This window comes from Ursus arctos, unplaced genomic scaffold (assembly GCF_023065955.2).
Source record: "Ursus arctos isolate Adak ecotype North America unplaced genomic scaffold, UrsArc2.0 scaffold_18, whole genome shotgun sequence".
Taxonomy (NCBI): domain Eukaryota; kingdom Metazoa; phylum Chordata; class Mammalia; order Carnivora; family Ursidae; genus Ursus; species Ursus arctos.
Window position 1 is genome coordinate 59,967,488 of NW_026622852.1, and position 23,705 is coordinate 59,991,192.

The 23,705-nt window shown below is 59.8% G+C and overlaps 1 protein-coding gene across 4 annotated transcripts; it reads left to right on the forward strand.

Moving 5' to 3' along the window:
- The first annotated feature begins 18 nt into the window (after positions 1-18).
- TRAF2 (TNF receptor associated factor 2) lies at positions 19-23,468 on the forward strand. 4 transcript variants are annotated; one of them, XM_026490216.4, is made up of 11 exons: positions 19-82; positions 8,408-8,617; positions 9,271-9,349; positions 9,603-9,701; positions 14,594-14,755; positions 15,796-15,870; positions 17,642-17,716; positions 19,884-20,231; positions 20,774-20,951; positions 22,023-22,171; positions 22,745-23,468. In XM_026490216.4, exons 2-11 carry the CDS (start codon positions 8,430-8,432, stop codon positions 22,961-22,963), a joined length of 1,572 nt encoding a protein of 523 aa, XP_026346001.1. In that variant the 5' UTR covers positions 19-82; positions 8,408-8,429; the 3' UTR covers positions 22,964-23,468. The 4 variants fall into 4 exon arrangements, with proteins under 4 accessions (XP_026346001.1, XP_044236617.1, XP_044236616.1 ...); XM_044380682.3 differs by lacking the exon at positions 19-82 and adding an exon at positions 231-1,057; XM_044380681.3 differs by lacking the exon at positions 19-82 and adding an exon at positions 4,422-8,102.
- The last annotated feature ends 237 nt before the right edge of the window (positions 23,469-23,705 follow it).

Sequence of the window (23,705 nt, forward strand, 5' to 3'; positions counted from 1 at the left end):
GGCTCGGGGGGCGGGTCCGCGGCGGCGGCGGCGGCGGCGGCGGCTGGGCGGGCGCGCAGTTCCGGGCGCGCGGCTACCGTTGGTGAGTGGAGCTGCTGGGGTCGGGGGTCGGGGTTGGTGGCGGGGGCGGGGGCAGGGGCAGCGGGAGCGGCGGCCGGGAACGGGGCGACGGGCGCGCGCGGCGGCGGGGAGTCGGGGCCCGCAGGCAGGGTCGCCGCCCCGCGGGCCTGAGGGGATTTCTCGGAGCTGGGCCGCCCGGAAACCGAAAGTCGGAGCGGGGCCGGCACAGGAAAGTTCGCGAACGCCCGCGGGCGTCCACGGCGGCTCCGGCCGGCGGGGGGGATCCCGGCCCAGGGTCAGCGCGCCGCATGCCCCCCCGCTCCCGCGCAGCTGCCCGGAACCCGCTGGCGGGCCTGTGCGCCCTGTGTCCCGCGGCCTGACCCCGGCGGTGGGCGCCCCGGCCCCCAGCGGGGCTGCTGACCTGTTAGAAGGGGACCCGCTCCCTGCGCTTGCGGGTCACGCCCGCTCGCCCCGTTGCCCCGCGCCCCACCCCGCCGCCCTCGCCCTTCTCTGCCGCTCAGGCGCCCAGTCCACAGCCGCCCACCTCCTGCTGGGCCTGGAGGCCCTTCTGGGTCAGTTGCATTGCACTTGACCCTTGAACGTCCAGGGGGTTGGGCGCCAAGCCCTGCGCAGGAAAGTCAGCATGCAGCCCTTCTTTCTTTTGCGGAGAGGGGTGCTTCACTCCCCTCTGTGGTGTTCGCGCTGCAGCAGCACCTGTGACTTTTGACTCCTTACGGACTTCACTGACCACCCGCCGCGGAGCAGGGAGAGTCCGTTAACCCGAATTTTGTATGTCGTGTGTGTTGTGTGTCGCATTCTTACCATAAGTCAGCGAGAGGAAAGAAGGCGGCATTAAGAAAATCATAGGGGAGAGAAAGTATCTTTAGACCACTGGGCTGCTAAAAACGCATGTGTCCGAGCAATTCAAATCCATGTGGTTCAAGGATCACCTGTAACATTACTGCACCTGTGCCAGCCCCGTGGCGTCCTGCTGCCTGTGAGTAGAGGTGGGCTGTCTTGTGTGTCTGCGGGAGCTGAGTGAGGGTCCCGACATGGGTGGTGAGGACATGGAGATGGTCTTCGGCACTGGGGTCCAGATCCTACAGTGGGGCGACTCAGAACTGCCTGCTCAGGGGTCCGTGGCCATGGAGAGCCCAGGACAGCATCGAGTGGGGGAGCAGACGCCCTGCGCGGAGCCTGGCAGTGCAGGAGGGCCGAGCCAGGCCAACTCAGCAGCTCTCGGCAGCGACCTCACCTGTGAGGGCCGTGGCATCTGTGCGGTCACTTGGTGGGTTTTAGGGGGAGGTCTTAATCGACCTCACATTGTTGCCAGCTAGAGTGCAGTATAGTTTACATGCCACAGTATTCACTGATGCTTGAATCAAAAACAAACAAAACACTAAGAGTTGCTTTGCTGCAAGCCCTTTGGAAGCCACAGAGCCTCTCAGTGCTTCTAGCGGTGGCTTCTCCACGCATCTGGGTGGCCCTTCTCCCTGGGTGCCTGGTTCTCAGAATAAAGCCCAGCTCCTGAGGCCATAGCTGCCAAAGGCATGCACTGGGACGTTGGGTGCGTTGGGCCTCTGTGCAGGCCCACCCCTTTTTTGTAATATTTATTTATATGCAAGCCTCAAGCAGAGATGAGGTGGGGCAGAGGGAGAGAGAATCTCTGGCAGACTCCCTGCTGAACACGGAGCCTGACACAGGGCTCGATTGATCCCGAGACCCTGAGATCATGACCTGAACCAAAACCAAGAGTCGGACGCCTAACCAACTGCGTGCCCCCCCTCCCCCTGGGTGCTCCTGGTCTGGTCCTTTGGCCTGCAGGTGCCTCCCGACATGCCCAGTCTGTGCCACGTATCCTTCCAGTGTCCTGCTGTGTCGCAGACCTCTGCGTCCTGTGGCCACGTTGTGCTATGTGGTCCCGGCCCACTACCTGCCTCCGTGGCCTCAGCACCACGCACAGTGCAGGTGGGAGCCTGTGAAGATCCGTGCAGACGGACAGAGCGAAGGCTGTGTGCCTCGCTGCTGCACTGCCTTGCTGGCTCCCTTCTGGGGGGCTCCAAGGGGAGGGGGCTTTCAGCTGGGGTTTCTCTTTCTCTTGAGTGGTTTTTAAATTTCCCTGGGTAAGTAAATGCAAATGCCATTTCTTTGGGGACCTGAAGGAGTAGGTTGCAGCAATGGTTATAATTCGGGGACTAGAGCATGGGACTTACAGTGGGCACTTGTTCCTGGAGAAAGCATTGTTTCACTTTGTGTTTTAAGAGTCAGATCTGGGTCCCTCTCTGGCAGTGGGAAATGCCAGTCTGCCCACCTTCCCACCAGCATGGTCAGTACACTGGTGGGTGGGTGTCCGAGGCAGGACATCACAAACATGTGGAGAGGCAAGGGCAAGAAGGTCCAGAGAAGAAAATCCAGAAGAAATTACCCACGGACTGCACACATGATGCCAGGAATGGGGTGCACACCTTCATTGTGTTCTGGACTCCAGGCCTGTGCTTAGTGCGCTGTTCTCCATGCACTGCTTCTTCGTGGGGGTGAATGAGGACCACTCAAGGGCCTGGGCCTTGTGTCCACAGGGAGGACATGTCACTGTCCCACCACAGCCTCGCATCCCTGCACAGAGGGTGTGAGCCTGGGAAGGCCACATTCCCGGCAGGGCCCCAGGGGCAGTGGAGCAGGGGGGTCTTGTAACCTGATTGTGGTTTAACGAGGTGAGTACTCAGCAGGGATGGGGGTAGGAGGTAGAATAGGGGGGTGCCTCAGAAGGGATGGCTCGTACGGTTTCCAGGATAGTGATGCCCCATTTGGAGTGGTGTGGAGGAAAGTCTGGATTAATGGGTGTAGGAGTCCGTGGAGAAGTTGGGGAGTCTGGGAAGCATGGAGTGCGCTCCTGCACCCCATGCACAGGCCTGGGTCCCTCTTCCTGCCCTCCCATACCTCCTGGTGCTTAGCTTATATTCCAGAGGAGACAGGCCCGCACAGTGTGGTTTCATGACCGCTGAGAGGGAAGGCCTTGTGGAGAAACCACAACCCTCGGACAGGCAGGGTGGTGGGCAGAACTACTGGGAAGCCTTGGGATCTGAGGGGAGAGTAATTGAGTCCCAGCCAGAGGCCCCTCTGGCTGCCAGGAGGGCCACAAGAGGCTACAGCTGTGAATCAGGTCACAGTGGACGGCGGCCAGGGCCTGGCAGTAGCAGTGTGGTCAGGTTCTGGGTGTTTGTAGAGGGTGGATCTGTGGGATTTACTAACGCGTTCAAGGTGGGTGGATGAGAGAGTGGTCTCTGAGAATGTGGCTGGAGCATCCGAAAGGGGGGTGTTTTGTGGGCTGAGATGGAGGCCCAGCTGTCGAGGGGTCAGGGGACATGCGGGCACTGACACCTAGAGGTAAGGGATAGGGGCAGGGGGACCAGGGCGGTCACCTGGGTCAGAGGGAAGGAACAAGAATGGCTGCATCATGACTGACTGGTCGCCCTGTCCCTGTTGAGAGCCCCAGCTCTGAATCAGAGGCACTCGGTGTCAGCATGTAGACTGTGTGAAGACGTGTGCGCCGGCCCTTCGGACTAGAAATGTTCCCCCACAGTATTTGCTCGCTCTGCCTTGGGAGAAGCAGTTGTTGGGTGTGAAGTTGGCTACTTACAATTTGGCATTATGCTGAGCCTTGAAAAGATGAACTGAAGTATAAAATTATAATTTTAAAGTGGATTTCTGGTCCTGGGAGGGCGGTTCTTGTGCTCCCAGCTGCATGCTGATTGGAGTGCTTGACCGTTGCTTGAGTGGGCTTGTTAGGTGTGTTGGAACTGGGTGGAACCAGGTGAAATCTGACCTGGAATCCCAGTATTGTACAAAATAGAACTGGCTGTCAGTGAGGACATGAATTTGGGAGGTTCAGTCCCTGGCATTTGGGGCACCGTAGGCCGAGTGTTGAAACCACGTGTCTGCTGGCGGCACGGTGACGCCCACCCCAGCAGCCAGGTACGCCCACATGTCATTTGATGTTGGTTTGTGCATCCTGCCCTTCGGGAACTTACACCACTACCCCATGCTCACGCCCCAGACTGGGGATGGTACGTCAGCGCCCTGTGGCCCCCAGCTCAGCCGGTGGTTTCTTGCAGATTTGCCCCTTTCCCTGGGTCCTTGTGCTCCGCACCGAGGCACGACCTGGGCTTGTCGAGGGGCTGGATGCCCCTACTCTTTGTGGGGCTTCTTCCATGTCAGAACCTGGTTTTCAGGTTGCTGTGCCATTTTTAGTATCGTGAGACAGGGTTATTTTGGATGAACACGCATGAGTGCACCATAATTAGGGATTTAAGGGCCTTTTTTGACTCTTTGGGAATAGAAATTCCTTTTTTTTTTTTTTTTTTTGGACGAGGTATTTGTGCAGCAAAACGTACAAATCCTAAGCATATAGCTAGAAGCACTTTTGTCTACACATACGGTCATTTCCAGCATCCCAAAAGACCCCCTCTTGCCCCTTGCAGGCATTGACCCCCTGAGTGGAAAATGGCTGTTTCTCTACTCATGGTACTTCTGACACCAAATATGTGGTTCCTGGGACCCCCTCCTTGGGTTCAGTGATTTCTAGAGTGGCTCACAGAACTCCGCCAAACGCTCATTCCATGCAACAGCCCGATGGACGAGATGCCCAGGGCAAGGTATGGGGCGGGGACGTAGAGCTCTGTGCCCTCCGGCACTGTGACGTCACCAGCCTGTGAGCTCTGAGCCTCACTCTTCAGGGTGTTATGGGGACTCTGTCATGAAAGCACGATTGATTAAATTATTGGTCATTGTTGATTAGGTCAATCTCCAGCCCCTCCCTTTCCCAGGCCATGGAGGGGGGGGGTGTGTGGAAGGGGCTTATGAATAACAGAGAGGCTCTCCTGTCCCCATGGCTCCGGAAATCCCAGGGGTTTTAGGAGCTTTGTGCCAGGGACAGGGAAGAAGAGCGAGTATCGAGTATATCGCAGCCCCATGCTGCCAAAGGGGTCGCTTCCCAGCTTCTGTTACCACAGGCTAGTTTTGCTTGTCCTCTAACTTCAGATAACTGGAACCATTCTGGACATACTGTTTCGTCTCTGGTAGAAATGCCCTTTTAACAAAATACAAATCTGTTTGTTGTATGAAGTTTGTACATTCATGTCTGAAGCTTGATTTTGGGGAATGAATGAATATGAAATCCCAGACAGGCTGAATGGGAATGTTTGTTCACACATTCCCACGAATCATTGCAAATGGAGATAGTTCTTGTTTATAACCAACTTCCCAGGGGGAGGATTTGGAACCTTGACAGGACCAGTAGGGTGTTTTGAGTCCAGGTTGGGGTGCTCATAACTCCTGAGTGCTGTTCTCCTACGTGCGGTCGCTGGCTGGCCCACCCACCATCCTTGGCGCTTTTGTCTGGTGCTGCTGGCTGCACCGGTCATCTGGGGAGGCCCCGGGCCTCGTGTGATTTCAGGTGGGTGGGCATGTGCAGACCACCTAGGGCTTCAGGAGTTCAGAGCCACAGACGGGGGGTTTTCTCCCAGGCTTGGGGCAAGCGCCACTCCACAGCAGCAGGGCTAACCTGTTGATGGCCTTCAGAGTGTTACTTTTTTTTTGTTTACTTTTTAAATTGATTTGTCAGACAGCACAAGCAGGGGGAGCGGCAGGCAGAGGGAGAAGCAGGCTCCCTACCGAGCAGGGTGCCCAGTGTGGGACTCCATCCCAGCGCTGTGGGGTCATGACCTGAGCCAAAGGCAGACGCCTAACCTACTGAGCCACCCAGGTGCCCCTCAAAGTGTTACATTTCGGCACGATACTTTTGAGTCTTAATGATGTCTCTTATTACAGTTCTCCAAAGTTGAAATGTGTTTGTGAGTGAGATTTGGACAACACGTGTAAGGACGTAAGCACAGTGGTGGGACCTGTGGGTCGGTGGTGGCATGGGTGGGCTCCTTGGGCGCTCTAGGGCCACTTCTCCAGATTCAGAACAGAAATACAGACCGCCACCGTCCGACTGTGTCACATTGCTGTGACCGCTGAGTAGGCTGTGTTGGTGAGGCCATGGAGGCCTGGCTGTGTGTTGTGGCCTTTTACCTTCCTCGTCACTGAGGAAAAGAGGCCGTTTGTGTGGCGCTTTTACCGCCTACTGGCGTACATGTCGGTGGGTTAGTGTGATGAGTTCAGTCTGCCGCCGGTGTGATCAGTTGGCCAAAAAGCTGGGCCTGGCTCCAAGTAGATGGAACACCAGTGCCAAGCAATAAAGCCTTGTCCCAGAGATGCTGAGGGAAGCTTTCCCTGCGGTTTTAACATGAGAAAAGCAGCACCATAATCCTTGCACCCTGTCATGATGGTGTCTGTTTCTTATTTCCTTTTTTTCCCTCTGTGTAAAATACGACTATAAATTTAGAGTCCTTTATATGCGATGGTCTATTTTGCTTAATGAATTGAACATAAAATAGAGATCTAAAGAGTGTGGCTTTTTTTTTCTAGTGTTATTTAAAGGTAAAAGTCTCTAATGTAGTTTACAGAGCACTGATCTTCATATCATTGATGGTTCATGAAATCAATTTAGTAGCATGACCAGAAAAAAGACAAAATATGCAGAATGCCTCTCATGAGAGTAAGTGGACTTTCACGGGTCCTTTGTTCTAGCGAGTGCTTGTGCGTAGCACAAACGTGGCCTTAAAAATTGTGTGCTAAGGGGCGCCTGGGTGGCTCAGTCGTTAAGTGTCTGCCTTCAGCTCAGGGCGTGATCCTAGGGTCCTGGGATCGAGCCCCACATGGGGCTTGCTGCTCCGCTGGGAGCCTGCTTCTTCCCCTCCCACTCCCTCTGCTTGTGTTCCCTCTCTCACTGGCTGTCTTGCTCTCTGTCAAATAAATAAATAAAATCTTTAAAAAAAACAAAATTGTGCGCCGAGGGTGTCCTCCCTCCTCGGTTGCCCGGGCCAGCCCTGTTAGTGCATCCATGAGCTCTCCAACTTTGGGGTTAGCTCTTCCGCCAAAGGCTTTATTAAGTGGCACCTTCTAGTGCTTACATGTCTGTGTCATGAGGGCTTGAAAGAAGGAAATCCCCCAGTTGTCAAAGGGACAGATGAGTGGTCCAGGGGCCCAGACACGCCCACATGTGCTGACAGCATGTGGACCAGCGGGAAGGACCCGTGCCGTCCTGCTGAGTGGCTGTGGGCACACCCCCGTGTGTCCGGTGGCTGGAGGAGTGAATGCAGGTTATAAAAGTATAACCTGTGTGCTCTGGCAGGCCAGCCCAAGCAGGGCCTCACAGACTACAAATCCAGAAGCCGTGGTTGAAAGTGCTCTGCCCCGTAGATAGGAAACAGGGACACACTGTCTGCCGCTGCTTCCTGTGGTGTCCGACCAGCTCAGGACGCTGAAGACAGCCTTACGGACATAGGAAAGAGGCATATCATTTCCTGGTTGGAAAGTTGGTGTGCTCCCTGTGCACATCCGGGAGAAGACACAGAGATGTGATTCCAGGGGCATTTGGGGAAGGAAGCTCTTGGAGCGTTTGCACGGGGGCCGGGGCGGTTCTGAGTTAGCGGCGCCTCCTGTTCGGGGCTGTGGGCGCTTGTCCTTTTTGAGGGTGAGCAGGTGCGGTTGCTTTTGGCTTTTTGAGACGCTGGACATTGAACAGCGTGTTCCGTGCGAGGTCTCAGAATGCTGTGGAAGCCTCTCCCCTGTCCGACTCGTGTGTCCTCGTTGCCTTGCCTCGGAGGCCTTGCCAGGGCCTGGTGGATAGTGGAGGGCAGCTTTCAAGTGAGAGGGACCCTGGTGACGGTGGCCGGGGAGCAGAGCAGTGGTGCCAGGCGGGCTGCGTGCCTCCTCTCAGGGGTGACACTGGAGAGGCCGACGTGTAGGGTAACCGCCTCCTGGCTGCTGCCGCAGACGGAGCACAGGCACGTCAGAATTTCCTGCCGGGCTGATACGTGGGGAGCTTGCGCCGGGCAGGAAGGCACAAGGATCAAGGACTGCGGATGGCCAATGTTGGCAGAAAGGTGGCATCCCCAGATGCCGGCACGCGCTCTGTCCACGGGTCACAGCAGAGTGGGGTGGGTGACTTTGAGGACAGCCGTTGGTCTGGAGGCTCCGGGTGGGCGGGCGGTGTAGCTGTGCGGCCTGGGCAGGTTGCCTCCCTGGCTGAGCCTTGGCTTCCGTGCGTGTGGTGGGAGATGGGATTAGATCGTCTCCAGGGCTCTCCAGAGTGCTAAATCCTGCTTCTCGGATTCTTGACCGCGGTTCAGCTTGACAGCCCAGACCCCTCACTGCCAAGCAAGGGCTCTTTTCCCCGGAGGAGGACCCTGGAGTTGAGGCCCCCCTAGGGACCCTCCATGACGTGCTCTGTGTTCTTCCTTAGGGCGTGGCGGTTCGCAGCTCTCATGGCTGCAGCCAGTGTGACCCCTCCCGGCTCCCTAGATCTGTTGCAGCCTGGCTTCTCGAAGACCCTCCTGGGGACCAAGCCGGAGGACAAGTATCTGTGCTCGGCCTGCAAGAACGTCCTGCGCAGGCCTTTCCAGGCTCAGTGCGGCCACCGCTACTGCTCCTACTGTCTGACCAGCATCCTGAGGTACTGCGGGCGGCTGGCGGGCAGCGGGGTTCGCCTCGGGGCTGTGTTGTCCAGGGAGGCGGCTCCAGGCAAGCACGCACCCGCAGGGAGTGCTCCCTGATGGCAGAGGTTCGCTGCCAACGAGAGCATGAAGTTAGTAACCGAAGAGGGTGGGTTGACTGGGCGCTTTGGACGCTGGTGGGGGCGGTGAAATAAACACCATTACAGTCCGTTTTCTGCTGTTCCTAGTTTGTCGTGTGGGCGCAAGACCATTTACAGTCACACTCTTGGCTCATGTTGCGTTAGCACTGGATGCGCTGGTCCAGATAACACGTACCCAAGAGCCTGCGGCGGCTAGTGTGAGGGCGGGGCCCTGTGGCACGTGGAGGGCTGAGGGTGAGCGCAGGCAGCCAACACCTCCTTCCTGGGTACCTGGCCCCGAGTGGTGGGGCTGTCAGAGCACCTCCGTTCGCAGTGGGAGGGGTCATCATGATCAGAGGGTTTGGCTCATCTCACCTGTTTTAAAGGTTTTCAACATGGTACGGTGATGCGCGCTCGTGACCGACACAGTGTCAGTCTAGAAGGCGCAGAACGCGGGTGGAGAGCTGGGGTCGCCCGAGGCACCTGGCCTTTGCAGCGGGGTTGATGGCGGGCCTTTCCCCCTTCTTCCCTAGCTCCGGGCCTCAGAACTGTGCTGCCTGTGTTCACGAGGGCATATATGAGGAAGGCGTCTCGATTTTGGAAAGTGGTTCGGTAAGTGAAAAGTCCTCAAGCAAAAAATGTCAGAAATCGTTCTGGCGTTTCTTTTACCACCACTGATGGCTGCGTGGCGCGTAAGCAGCTAGGATGTGCCCCTCCCTGCCGCGGTCACGTCTAGAGCTTAGAGCCGCTGCGGGAGAGGTACCTTGGTCCTAGGCTTCAGTCTGGAAGACTTGCAGCACTGGTGGTGGGGTAGGCGGCGGGCAGCGGGGAGGAGGAGGCCTAACCCCAGGAATGCTCTCCTCAGGCTTTCCCAGACAACGCTGCACGCAGGGAGGTGGAGAGCCTGCCAGCCGTCTGTCCCAGCGACGGCTGCACCTGGAAGGGGACCCTTAAAGAGTATGAGGTAGGGGCTGCCTGCGCTGGCACGGCCTCCCGAGCCCGACCCCCACCGCAGAGCGATCACACGGAGCCTGCGCGAGCCCGCCAGGGAGCATGTAACCGCTCACCGCACGTGCACGCACTCTTACAGGGATCGGGGCCTCAGGAGGGGGGTTTGCCTCCCTGGGCCCAGTTTTCCGCTCGCCGGGATGCCGTGGCGGGGTGGCAGCAAGGCAGCAGCGTGTGGCAGACCTCGTGCTGCCTCTGAGGGCACCGCTGCGGCGTCTCCCCGGACGTGCGGGAAAGGAGCTTTTGTGCTCGGGGGCATCCTTCCGTGTGATTCCAGATACGGGCTTTCTGTTCGGTCTGTGGTCACAGAAAGGCATGTGGCCGGTGACCGGGCAGTGGCTGGTGTGCCTGTGTCAGCCAGGCAGGGCTGGCTTGCGTCCCTGCGTCAGCGGTGGGGGCTTCTGCGGGGTTCGCAGCTGGCAGCCGGACTTACCCGTGGAGGCTCAGAAGGCGCCTCCGTAGTTCGCTCGCTCACCCCCGCCCAACTCGCAAGCTCAGGTGCTTACTCGCGCACAGACGTCATGGTAGCCGGGTGTCCACTAACCGACGAAGAGACAAACCAGATGTGGTCTCTCCACGCCCCAGGGTGGTATTCAGCCATAACAAGGAAGGAAGGAGATCCTGACATGTGGGTGGACTTTGAGGACATTGTGTTCAGTGAAGTGAGCTCGTCCTGGAGGACAGGTCCTGTGGGAGTCCACTCCTGTGAGGGCCCCGGAGCAGTGAAACCCAGAGAGGCAGGAAGGGGCAGCGTGGCTGCCAGGCCGGGAGGTCGGGAGTGGTGCAGAGTAGCAGGTAGGCCTCTCAAAGTGGGCAGCCCTGTTGGCGAGTCTGGAGGGGCAGTTGGCATGAAACCCTGGCTCTCCTAAGCTCAGGCACGCTCCTGCCCCAGGCCCCGGGATAGCCCCTGTCATGGGGTGGGCGCTGGGCACTGAGTTGTGATGGTGGCTGGAATTGGGACTTGAGCTTCTGGCGGGCGTCTCTTCCTGCTCCCGGACTGCGTGCCGACCTCCCTTGTTCTCTTGGCCAGCCAGACTTTCTGGTCTTCAGGCTGTAAGCTGTGTGTTTGCAGAGGAGCAGCTTGGCCGTGTCTAGGGAGGAGTCTCTGGCTGGTAGGCGAGGAGATGCCCTTTCCTTTCCGTGGACACCTGGGTCCTGGAAGTGGAGCAGCTCTGGGCTCCCCACACCCTTTCTGATGCCTTCCCAGGAGTGAGAACCAGAGGCCCCCGGGCTGCATGAATGCAGGCAGGAGGCTCTGCTCAGCGGAAGAGACCTGCAGCTGTCACTGTCTGGGGCTGTCCAGAGAGTAGGCCTTGGGTTTGGGTCTCTCCTGGGAGGGTGGAGAGCCCGAGCAGGCTCTGGGGGTTGGGGGGGTGCAGGAGACCATGTGGGGCACAGGGAGTAGGCACGGGGAGCTGTGCTGCCTTCTGCAGGGACCCAGAGACCCCCTGGGGACAGGTGGAATAACCCCACCTTCCAGTCTGGGCGGCCGGTTTCTGCTGCCCCCAGGCCCGTGGTGCGGGCGGGCGGTGGCTTCATGGGCCTCCGGTGGAGGGCCAGGGACCGCAGCCAGCCTGTGGGCTCGGCCACGGCCCTGCAGGCATGCAGGCTGGAAAGTCCCTGGCTGGCCCGGAGAGCCCCGGAAAGTCCCTGAGAGGGTGGGTTTGGTCATGTGGGAGGGCGGGCCCTGCTCTGGGACACTAGGCCTGGCCCTTTGGTAAAATCTCTCCCTGGCTGTGAACGTCACTGGCCTGGGCGAGATCAAGGCCTCCACGCACAGCCGCCCTCCACTTCGAGCCAACAGGGCTGCCCTTTGCGGTGCTTGAGCTCGTGGTGGCATTGTGAAATGCTGGTGCTGTGGCTGAGCTGTTTGGAAAGTCTTGGTTAGCCTTTGAATGTGATTTTCCTTTGCGATGATGTCTAGTATTTTCTAAGAATGCAATGATTTAAAACTCCAGAATGGTCAAGGTGTTTGCGGAGCGCCTGCCAAGTGCGGAAGGTGTCCGGTGCACGGCCCCTGGGCTGCCCTGAAGATGGGCATGGGAGCCTGTGGCCCGTGGCGGGGGAGGGGCCAGCTGGCAGGTGGAGGGCTCTCCATAGAAGGGGCCGGAAAGGATACACAGGTTATGGGAGGTCACAGTTGAAATGGAAGGCCGAGTCAGGCATGCTCGGTCACCCCGCACATCCCAGTAAATTCATAGTCAGCACGGCTCTGTTCGCGGGGACAGTTAGTTTGAATTCTGGTTGAATAAATTACTGATTTCTCCAAAGTGTGTGCTTCTCTCCGAGCCGACGTAAGGGGGCTGTCTGATCCGGTGACCGTGGCGGTGCTGTGGGCCTGCTCAGAGGTGGCCCTGGGGTGAGAGGCGCGCAGGTCTCTGATGTCAGACACTTGGCGGGGGTGGCAGCCAGCAGAGGGCTGTGTACCCTTGCCCGTCTGTCTGGGGCCAGCACGCTGTGTGCTGCTTTGAGGGGCCCCCGCATCACTCCCAGTAGTATTTTATTATGCGCTAAACGACGCTCTCTTACTTAAATCCAGGCTCTTTCCTTGTAGGTGCTGTGTTTTTTCCATTTTGTGAGCGGTGATCATTCTGAGACTCCTGCCGGGTTACTGTGATTGTTCCGTACTCGGTGTGGCTCGGGCGCTGCCTACTGTTCGGCCGTGGTGGGCTCTGCGGCGTCCGTCTGCCACAGCCCCAGGGAGCTGGCAAGTTACGCTGTGCCGCAGTGCAGGTGGCTCGTGGGGGGCTGGGCCATGTCGGCAGGGAGTGGCGGGGAGCCCAAGCAGACTGCAGTGACCGTGCGCGGGTACCCCTCTGCTGGGCCGCAGCATCCGGGGCGTCGTGCGGCGGGGTGTGTCCCGGGCGTCCTTCCGACAGTGGGACCTTGTGTGGCAGCCTTTGGGGTGCTCTGTTGGGCTGCTGTGGGGTCACCAGGGAGGCTTGCTGGGAGTGTGGCATTTGGTCTGGGGTGTGTCCCCGTGGGAGGGCAGAGGGTAGGGCCGCCTGCTCTGGGAGCTTGTGGCGTGGGGTCCTGTGAGGTATGGGCCCCACCGGACGTGACTTCGGCAGTCTGCACATGGGAAAGCTGGTGGGTAGGGCGCCGCACGTGTGCCGCGTCTCTGGAGTTCACCCGTTGCTTCTGCTCCCTCTGGAAGTGCTGGGCTTTGGCCCCAACAGCCAAGCCTGTGGCACGGGGTGGAGATACGGCCAGCGTGTTCCCCGCTCGGGAACAGCACGGCCGAGGCCCTCCCTGCTGCTCTCAGGTGCGCCACGGCGACGTCTCCGGGGAAGCCCTGAAGACCCCGTCCCTGAGGAGGGCATCGCGGCCCACGGCTGCCCCAGCCCGAGTCTTTGTGGGGATGCTGAGCCCGCGGTGGAGGGCCTCCTCCTGCTCGGGCCAGTCCAGAACTTTCCTCTCCCAGTAACCTCCGCCTCCGTCCCCGGCAGGCTCCACATCGTCCCCAGTGTGCCCTAACCTGTCCTGCCTAGACGCTAACATGGTGCTGGGTGAGGTCACCCGGCACAGAGGGCCCGTCCTGTGTGTGAGTGGGAGCGCCCAGAAGGCAGAGGAGTGGGGCCCACAGACGCGGGCTGGGGCTGGGAACAGGGTTTAACGGGACGGAGTCCAGTGTGGGAAGATGACCTTGTTCTGGGGATGGACGGAGGGGACGCCGCACAGCAGTGTGAACACACTGACGCCCTAAAAGCACTTAAGATGGTAAACTTTATGTCGCGTTTGACCGCAGTAAAAATACTTAACAGCAAACAAACCTTGAGCTCCCTCTTCCTCCACCCTGTGCCCCTTTGCTGTTCCCCTTCCTGGCAAACTTGCCACGGGCCTGCAGGGTGTGTTGGACCGTGGGCTCCGGGCCCTGCAGGGCTGGGCGGGGACAGGCTCCAGGTCCTTCCTGCTGTCCTGGAGGCATTCCCGCCCTTCCCCACCTTTTCTGGCCCCACCTTGCCCGCCTTTCCTGCCAAGTCCCTTCCCATAGTGTCCGTGTCATACTCAGGAAAGCCACCACCATGGGGCGCCTGGGTGGCCGTTAAGCGTCTGCCTTTGGCTCAGGGCGTGATGCCAGGGTCCTGGGATCGAGTCCCACATCGGGCTCCCTGCTTCGCTGGAGCCTGCTTCTTCCTCTCCCACCCTCTGCTTGTGTTTCCTCACTTGCTGGCTGTCTCTCTCTGTCAAATAAATAAATGAGGTCTTTAAAAAAAGAAAAAAAGGAAAGCCACCACCTGTGGTTCGGCTGGGTTTTCCCTCCCCCCCACTCATGGCTCTGTGGCTCCAGAGGGGGCAGCGCATGCCCCACGTCCTCTCTCCACCTCGGCCGTGCCTCCCTGCACCTTCCTCCTGGGTGCTGTCCGCTGGAGGGCCCCAGGCTGGGCCCTGCCTCCCCAGGTCACCACACACCCTCCCTGGGCCTCTCCTCCCAGCACATAGGCTCTCGTCACTCCTGGGCCTTTTGTCCACTTAGAACCTGCCCTGCTCTAGGCCCTCTGCTCCTGCCTCTCCGTACGCCACCCTGTCCCTTCCTTCCGCGGCCCCTCTGTCTAGACAGTGGTCCTGTTGTCCCTGTCATTCTGGAACATCCCCAGGGAGGGATGCTTTGGGGTGTCATGTGGGTGGGGTGCAACCAGCTAGACTTGAGTCCCGGAGCACAGGTATTGCAGCGAGTGAGGTTCTTGGCGTGTGGAGTGGCACCCCTCGTCTGGCGCTCGTGGGGTGGGTGCAGGGTACCAGCAGCCCTCCGCGGGCGGCCGTCTCTGTACGCACACGGGGCCCTGTGATGGCGGCCTGCAGCGTCCCCCGTGCGCTCTGTTGACGCTTTGCTCCCTTTGTTGCCAGAGCTGCCATGAAGGACACTGCCCGTTCATGCTGACCGAGTGCCCGGCGTGCAAAGGCCTGGTTCGCCTCGGGGAGAAGGAGCGTCACTCGGAGCAGGAATGCCCGGAGAGAAGCCTCAGCTGCAGGCACTGCCGGGCGCCCTGCTGCTGGGCGGACCTGAAGGTGAGGGCGCCCGGCCGCGCTCCCAGCCTGGCCCTGCGGCTTATCCCCACGGCGCTGAGCTGACTGTCCTGCCCTCGTGGCTGGGTTGGCATTTTCGCTGCATGCCACCAGCCTTCCCTTGCAGCCACTTGGGTAGAAGGTTCTTGGTGGGAAACTGGGTTGGGTATGAAGGCAAAGCTGAGTTGTTTTTGAAAGCTGTTTTATTTTAGAGAAATGCATACACACAGCAGCAGTGCGAGGCCCATGCCACCCTCACTCGCGTGTGTCCGTGTCAGCACGTACCAGGCTGCGTCGGGCTCTGCACGCTTACTGCGTGGGTCCCAGGCTTTGTGTCGTTTCCTCTGAAAATTCTTGAGACTATTTCTGAGCCCGTTTGTTTCTAGAGAGCCGTACGTGTTACTGTCACTTCTGAGTCTTAATGGCGACTTCCTGCCATCCCTGACTCACTTGGCGCCCATGTTCGTTGACGTCTGTGAGCGTCTGTCCTGCAGTGCCTCTCAATGACGTGTCTACAAGGTCTCTTCATCTTTAATGGCGCTCCATGCATGTCTTTCTTTTCCTCTGCTGCTTATTTCTTGAAGAAGCTGGGCTGCGTGGTTGGCCGTTTGCATCCTAAGGTGCCCTTGCTGCATTCCTCGGTACCCTCCTCTGTAAGCCATTCGATGCAGAGGCCCGCTGAGGGCCACAGTGCGTCGGGGCGCCAGGGGTGTCTCCCGGAGGCGTTCCAGCCCCTCGCAGGGCTGTGGTTGCTCCCCCCAGCCTTGCTCCTCAGGAGTGGCCATTGGCACCCTTCGTGGCCCGGTGTCAGTTAGGGTGACTGGCAGCAGCATTCTCCCCGAGTCACCGCTGGTTGGTGGCTTATCCTTCTCTTATTGCCCTGGAGCTGCCAGATGAAGAGGAGGTTCTGATCTCTGATGCTTCCCAGCGCCTGCAGGACCCACCCCACTGGGGGCCTCAGGGGAGCCACTGTCCCAGAATGGGGCCACGAAGACGGCACAGGGACCTCACACACGCCCCGGCCCCTGACCGCTGTCTTTCAGGCGCACCATGAGGTCTGCCCCAAGTTCCCCTTGACTTGCGATGGCTGTGGCAAGAAGAAGATCTCACGGGAGAAAGTAAGTTGTTTCCGGGCACCTCCGAGGACAGGCGGGGGCTGGTGCGCGTTGTCGGGGCGGGGCTTGTGCCCGTGGTGCGGGGCTCCAACCTGGCGCCCGAAGGAGAAGTGACGGCTTATGGCAAGAGTGTTGGGTCACTTGTGGGCTGCTTTTTTGTTGCACTTCCGGAGGTGGGAATGACCCAGCCTGGCAGAAGTCACTCACACCCGAGACCCTGGCCCAGCGCCTGTCCACGCGCTGCCTCTCATCCATAGCACTTCGGCGGCGGGAGCCCGTGCGCGGGATGGGGTGAGGGGCAGAGGGAGAGGAACAAGCAGACTCCACCCTGAGCAGGAAGCATGACATGGGACCTGATCTCAGGACCCCGCGGTCATGACCTGAGCTGAAACCAAGAGTGGCTGAGCCACCCAGGCGCCCCTCGGTGCCCCATCTCGAGAGGAGCTGTGTTGTGGGTTCATACTGGCAGTCACGACTTCTGCCCGATTTCCGTGTTTGTGGCTGTCTTGCTGCGGGGCATCCAGGTACTTGCTCGTTTCCTCCCGGGAGCTTGTTGATGCTGCCCCCCCGCCCAGACACAGCCCCCCACTGCCCATGCGGTTGTTGACTGTGTGCTCGTGGCCTGTTTCCGGCTCCTTCCGCTCTTGTAGGACGCACAGTCAGCCTGCTGTGTCTGGCAGTGCTGCGAGGCAGTCTCTCGGTGCTGAGCTGCCATTTGTCTCTTTGCTTTCGAGTCTCTAAGATTGCCCTTTTAGAACAAATTGTCTTTTACTTTGTAAAACGGTTGTGTGGGTCCAGAGTGAGAACCAGGGAAAGTGTGCTGACAGGTCAGAGGTCAGAGCCCAGGTCCCGGCCCCACCAGTAGGTGTGGTGACACCCTCGGGGGCTCGCTGTGCGACGGCTGAGAAAGACCGTCCCAGGAGTTTCAGTTTGCGTCTCTCAAATCATGGATGCCACTGGGGCCTTTTGCTTAGGGTTCACCTGCGTTTCTCTCACTGGGGACCAGGGACCACTGGGGACTCCTGCCCATTTCTCACGGTGGGGAGAGAACCTTAGTCCTTTTCTGTTTGGAATTCTAAGTGTCAGTTACCTTGGGTCACAGCCCCTTATCCTTTTACTTAGTGTAATGTTTTGTCTTTGCATTTGGCATCTGTAGCTCTGATTGTTTGTCATTCCAGAGCCCAGGAGGATGGAGGCAGAGGGACCACTCTTAAGCAGCCCCGTGGCTGCCCCTTGCCCTCGCCCACTTCGGAGAGCAGCTGTCCGCCTGTCTTTGCCGGCAGGAGGGGCTGCTGTGTCAGTGCCCAGCGCGTGCGCAGTGGCTCTCTTTCGGGTTCTCCGTCTGTCCGGTTGGGCTCTGTGTTGTCGTGCACCGGCACCGCGCTGCGTCAGTGGTGGGGGTCTGACCCCTGGTCGGGCCGGCCCCTCCTTGCTCCCAAGGCCCCAGGGCCTCAGACACCACACGTCTTACGAGCTGAGGGCAGAGAGTCCGGGGTGCAGAGGCCCGAGCACAGGATGGGGTGTCTGCAGGTGTTCTGAGACATTGGCCCACAGTGTGAGGCCCTCAGCCTGCACCCACCTCCCTTTAGTGACACCGCAAGCTGTGTGTGCATGGACGTGTGCACGTATGCACCTTTGGCTCTCGAACGGGGCCGTCAGGCTTTGTTCAGGACGAGACTGAAGAGGCCAGGCTGACGGCGGTGGGTCCAGTGGTCCGGCCAGTGCACAGGTGGGGAAGAGACAGTAAAGGCACTTACAGCATCCGTCCTTCTAGTTCCAGGACCACGTCAGGGCGTGCGGCAAGTGCCGAGTCCCGTGCAGGTTCCACATTGTCGGCTGCCCCGAGATGGTGAGTCCCGTTGGCCTGGTTTGCTGGGTCCGGTCTTTGTGGGAGCTCCCTGTTTCCTGAGAGGGGCCCCTGCAGAAGCGTGCCATGCACCCTCTTCCTGAATGTGGTCCTTGCTCGGCCTCCAGCCTGGCCTCCTGGTCTCCCTCCCACTTCCCCTGCTGCCTCCTCGGCCCTCAGGTGTCCCAGCCTCAGTCCGGGCTCTGCTCTGTCCACTCATCCTGGTGCTGTCACGGGGCCTCACCTTTGACCAGCTCTCTCTGCTGAAAATGCCCAGTGCCTTGTACCTTCCTGATACCTGGTGGGCATCTCAGGCCTCAGCCGCACACCAGGACCCCCCTCTTCCCAGTCCTCCCACCTGCCCAAAATGAGCACCTCTTGTCACCCAGCTGTTCCAGCCAAAGCCCAGCAGTCATTGTGGGCCCTCCCCTTGTCTCCTGTATCATGTCCAGTCCACCCGGAGATCCATGCTGCCTGCAGATGGGTCCCGGACCCCACCTGCTTCCCCTGCCTCCATGGCCTGCGTGGCCCTGGCCGCCTCTGACCTCATCTTGGGGCTGGTCACTGGCGTGGCTGTCCTTGCACACACTGACCTGTTTTCACCTCAGGACCTTGAGCTGTCGGCTTCTGTGCAGCTCGTTCAGGCCTCTGTCCACGTGGCCTCTACCCTTCTTTCCCTGACTGTTCTGTCCCCTGGCTCTCTGAGGGCCTGGGGCACAGCTGGTGCTCTGCTCCCCAGAAACACCCTGGTAGCACTTCCGTGGCGGTAGTCCCGGCGGTGCTGTCACCTGGAGCCTTGACACCTGCTCTCAGGTGCAGTCCACAGGGATGACTCCTCCCAGCTTTGCTCCTCTGCATTTGGTGACGCGGTGCTGGCATGGTCCCACACAGGCCCGGGCCCCCGCCCTGAGTGCTGCTGGAGACCCCCATGTGGGCCCAGAGTGCGGCAGCCACAGCCTTCCAGAGGTCAGAGTCAGATGTGTCCTGAGCGTGATTCCACCTGGGGGCGAATGTAGCGTTGAGCTTGTTGATCTGACCGTGGCCTCAGGCCCCCAGCCACATGTTGTGCACACACTGCCCCCACGCCCATCTCCCCGGACTGGCAGGGGACCTCTTGTGCCCGCGCCACCGGGGGGGTGCCCTCTGGACACTGTTCTCTGGGGTTCATTTGTTTCTTTCTACTTCTGATGTTTTGAGAGTGTCTAACGTTTTTATTTTTATTTTTTTTAGATTTTATTTATTAGAGATAGAGACAGCCAGCGAGAGAGGGAACACAGGCAGGGGGAGTGGGAGAGGAAGAAGCAGGCTCACAGTGGAGGAGCCCGACATGGGGCTCGATCCCATAATGCCGGGATCACGCCCTGAGCCGAAGGCAGGCGCTTAACCGCTGTGCCATCCAGGCGCCGCTTTATTTTTATTTTTTAAAAGATAAGTTTGTTTATTTGTTTGAGAGAAAGAGCCGCGTGCACTCATGCACCAGTGGGGAGGGGCGGGAGGGGGAGAGAGACTCTCAAGCAGACCCCGAGCTGAGTGCAAAGCCAGACGGAGGACTCGATCTCACGACCCACAGATGGGGACCTGAGCAGAAACCAAGAGTCAAACTTTAGCCAACTGAGCCACCCAGACACCCCTGAGAGTGTGTAACATTTTAAAATTTGGGGGCTCCTGGGTGGCTCAGTCGGTGAAGCATCTGCCTTCGGCTCAGGTCATGATCTCAGGGTTCTAAGATCCAGCCCCTCATGGGGCTCCCTGCTCAGCAGGGAGCCTGCTTCTGCCTCTCCCTCTGGCTCTGTGCCCTCCATCCATCCCTCCCTCCCCTCCCCAAATAAATAAATAAAATCTTAAAAAAAATTTTTTTTAATTTGTTGTGAAGTTTTGGAAGAAATTTGGCTGCGAAGTCAGAACCGCACGATAAAAGAATATTTGAAGCAGGTTAGCTTTACTGGTCTCCCCCACCCTCCTTGGGCAACTTTTTAAACCTGTATGTTCCTCCCCGTTTTTTCAAATACAAGCACAGAAGTTACTAGGAAGGTTTTGTGTTTTTGGAAGATCCTGACTCCAGGTAGCGACAGGTGACATTCTGGCAAGTGAAGGGAGATGTCACAGCACTGCCTCTCCATGTCCGCGGGGCTCTGGGTCAGGGCTGAGCCTCCCTGTCTCCTGTCTGCAGGTGGAGAGCGAGAAGCAGCAGCAGCATGAGGCCCAGTGGCTCCGGGAGCACTTGGGCATGCTGCTGGGCGGCCTCCTGGAGACCAAGCCACTCTCAGGAGCAGGTGGCCGCTTCCTGGGCCAGAGCGAAGTGGGGGGCTGGGAAGCCAGCACGCTGCACCCTGAGGCGGAGCTCTCCAAGGCTGCAGAGCTCCGGCAACGGTGTGAGGCCCTGGAGAGGAAGACGGCCACCTTCGAGAACATCGTCTGCGTCCTGAACCGGGAGGTAGAGAGGGTGGCCATGACCGCTGAGGCCTGCGGCCGGCAGCACCGGCTGGACCAGGACAGGATCGAGGCCCTGAGTAACAAGGTCTGGGCCTGGGGCACATAGGGCTGGTCTGGGCGGGTCCCAGGCATTACGGGGCCTCAGAGCTGGGATTTTAAGGACAGCACCTTGATTTCTAGCACGGTGTTCTTTCTGCTTTTGCCTCCTTTGTTTCTGAGCCCTGCTCACTGACGGGTCTGATGTGGGGGTCCTACCGGTCGCTCTGAGGTAGCCTTTTCTCTCTGGCCTGTGGGGGCAGACGTAGCCATAGGGAATGGGCCTCGCGATTGACGTGGGCTCCGTGAGTGTATTTCCTGCACTGAGCCCTTGAACCTTGGGCATAGGTAGGGTTGGGGGTCTTGGGACAGAGCCCACTCAAGACAAGCTGAGCCCAGTGAAGCCTCGGGGGTGCTGGGAGATGCCGTCCTGCCCGAAACTGGTGGAAAGATGGATGTGGGGGCACTTCCATAAGCACCTTCCTGCGAAGTGAAAGGTGACCTCAGAGGTGCACTGGTTGAGGCCCACGGCCGCTCACACTGGCACCCCAGGAGGCACGCGTGCTCACGGGGCTCCCTGTGCCCCCTCAGGTGCAGCAGCTGGAGAGGAGCATCGGTCTGAAGGACCTGGCGATGGCTGAGCTGGAGCAGAAGGTCCACGAGATGGAGGCGACCACCTTCGATGGTGTGTTCATCTGGAAGATATCCGACTTCGCCAGGAAGCGTCAGGAAGCGGTGGCTGGCCGCACGCCCGCCATCTTCTCCCCAGGTGCTGTTCTGGAATTTGCCCTCAGAGCTGCTGTTGTCCGAGATGCTCGCTCGCCCCAGGCTGGAGTTCCCTGCTAGTGCCAGCGGCTGCCGTGCCTCCCTGAGAGGGCGGGGGGCTGCCTGGGGAGGGCCCCCCATGCCCGCCACCTCTGCTGGGCCTTCAAGGACGGAACCGCGAGCAGTACTCGGGGCAGAGTGCTCTGCCCTGTCCGCGGACGCTCCGCAGCCCTTCCTGTGGGGGCCTAGCTACATGGCCGCCTGGGTAGGCCTGACCCCCTCTGGTGAAGAGTGCCGCGTGCGCCCTTTATTGTAACAGTTACTTTGCCGAGGCCGCTGCCGTGGCGCGCTCCAGAGTGCAGGCTGAGAGGGTGTCGGTCCCTGTCCTGCTGGAGCTGCTGTGGGATCCTGCCATGTCTCCGGGGTGGTGGGGGCTCCTGGGCGGGGAGCAGGCTCTGCTCGGGGCACTGTCCTCTCTGCTCTGGACTCAAGTAGGCCCCTTCTTGCTGGCACATTCCTTCAGCAGTGGGGGCATTCCTGCTCGTGGGAATTTCTTCTGAACGTAGCTCAGACAAAGCCTGACTGAGAAGCCAGCTGAGGGCGGGGTCAGGCGTGCGCCGCGGCTGGAGTCGCCCTGGCGGCTGGAGCGGCTGTGTCCTGCGAGCCAAGAGGGTGGAGGCGGGAGCAGGAAGGCTCCCCACCTGTGCTCGCGGGTCTCCGTTCAGGGTCTCTGGGCCCCTTGCTGGGTGTTCGCAACGTCAGCTCTAGCTTGTCCCGGGTTGTCACCCACTCTTGCCCCCTGCAGGTGGGCTCAGGTCTGACCACGGCCCTTTGCCCAGAGCCCCCGCAGGGCTGAGCTGCTCAGCGGGTTTGCGTGTGGCCACTGTGGGCTTGCGTCCAGGGTTCCTAGGAGGGCTTTCCCTCATTCATTATTTTTCCTTTGGGGCACTTGTCTTCGCTAGGAACTAGGTCTGCGTACTTGGGGGGAAAGTACGCGCCCCCAACCGGGGCTTTCTCTGTGTGTGTTTCTCGGGGGGCCCTCGGCGAGGCTCACCGGCGCCTTCTCCCTCCACAGCCTTCTACACGAGCAGGTACGGCTACAAGATGTGTCTGCGCATCTACCTGAACGGGGACGGCACCGGCCGGGGGACACACCTGTCTCTCTTCTTTGTGGTGATGAGGGGCCCCAACGACGCGCTGCTGCGGTGGCCCTTCAACCAGAAGGTGAGGCTGTCTCGGCGGCTGTCCCGGGACCCCGTGTTGTGTGGTGGTCAGGACGGGCCCTCGGGCTCAACACAGGTCTGTCCCTGCAGGGACTCAGGCGCCGCCCAGTCGGCTCCCTGGCTTCGTGCCCCTCAGGGCCAGCGGTGAATAGTTAATGGTGCCGCTTCGGAGCTGATTCCAGGGGAGGGAGTCCCGCTGGAAAGCCTGCACGTGCGGGTGTCACGGAGACGGAATCTGCTCCTGGTGGACGGGCGGAAGGTGCCAGCGCATCGTCCTTTCCCTCCACCGTCCTGGGCCTGCTCTGTGGGCTTCCTGGTGGAGGCGGCGGCGCAGGGCAGCTGTGGCTCCTAACTGAAAAGTGCTGTTCCTCCGGGAGGGCAGTGGGTGCTCTGTGAGCCGTTTGGTGTGAGAACCTCGTCACGTGAACGTGAGCAAGCGAGGCACCAACCGGCGCAGCTCCGCAGCGCTAACTGCGGCCTCAGACCCCAGGGGCTGGCGGACAGGAAGTGCCGGAATGGAGCTGGGCAGGGCAGTGACTCCGAGCGTTGTCTCTCCCCGGCTGCTCTCCCCCAGGTGACCTTAATGCTGCTTGACCAGAACAACCGGGAGCACGTGATTGACGCCTTCAGACCCGACGTGACCTCGTCCTCTTTCCAGAGGCCGGTCAGTGACATGAACATCGCCAGCGGCTGCCCCCTCTTTTGCCCCGTCTCCAAGATGGAGGCCAAGAATTCCTACGTGCGTGACGACGCCATCTTCATCAAGGCCATAGTGGACCTGACGGGGCTCTAGCCGCCTCCCACCACGGTCAGGGGTCGTGGGTCAAGAACAGCTGGGCCTGATGGTGTGGTGAAGAGCCACCACGCTGGGCCTGAGCCTTGCTGTGGGTGGGCACCTGCTGTGTTCATGTCCCACTGGGAAGGGGCTGCCTCCTGGGAGGGGCTGCTCAGCCTAGGCCACGTGGGGTGGGCTGCAGGCTTGTCCGTATCTGCCGGTGGGCCGTCCGTGCGGGCGCTCGGGGCAAGGTGAGCAGAGGGGCAAGGTGAGCTGGCACCTTGTCCCGCCCTGTGGCCTGGAGAGAAGGGACGTTCTCAGGCCTGGCCACTACTCTGAGGAGAGGTCCTGCTGTGCAGGCCTGGCTGGGCCAGCAGGCAGGGAGGGCACTCTGTGTCCTCAGGGCATCCTGTCCTCTGCGCCTGTGGTGCGTGTGGGGTGCACACTGGGCCCTGCTGCAGGACGGGATGGGTAAGCTGCCCCGTTGGGCTGTGGAGAAGTCGTTATTAAACTGTTAAATCTCTGTGCTGAGTGGTGTCCATTTGCCTCTGGCCTTGGTGGCGGTAACCCTTACAGGGCCCTCCTGGCTCTCTGCCCTCCCGCGGCCTCCTCCCCACAAGTCACCAAGTCCCTGAGCAGTTACATGGGTTCCCTGACACTTTGGGCTCCCTCCTGCACGCCTTGCTAAAGCCAGCTGTTCTCTTTTCTGGAATGTTCTTTGCTGGCCAGCTCCTCCTCCCTCAGGCCTTCCCAGGAGCTG

Coding starts and splice junctions, on each gene's coding strand:
- TRAF2 (XM_044380681.3), top strand. CDS start 7,711: ATGCTGTGGAAGCCTCTCCCCTGTCCGACTCGTGTGTCCTCGTTGCCT. Junction 8,618..9,270: donor TGTCTGACCAGCATCCTGAG/GTACTGCGGGCG, acceptor CTTCTTCCCTAG/CTCCGGGCCTCAGAACTGTG. Junction 20,232..20,773: donor TCGAGGCCCTGAGTAACAAG/GTCTGGGCCTGG, acceptor GTGCCCCCTCAG/GTGCAGCAGCTGGAGAGGAG.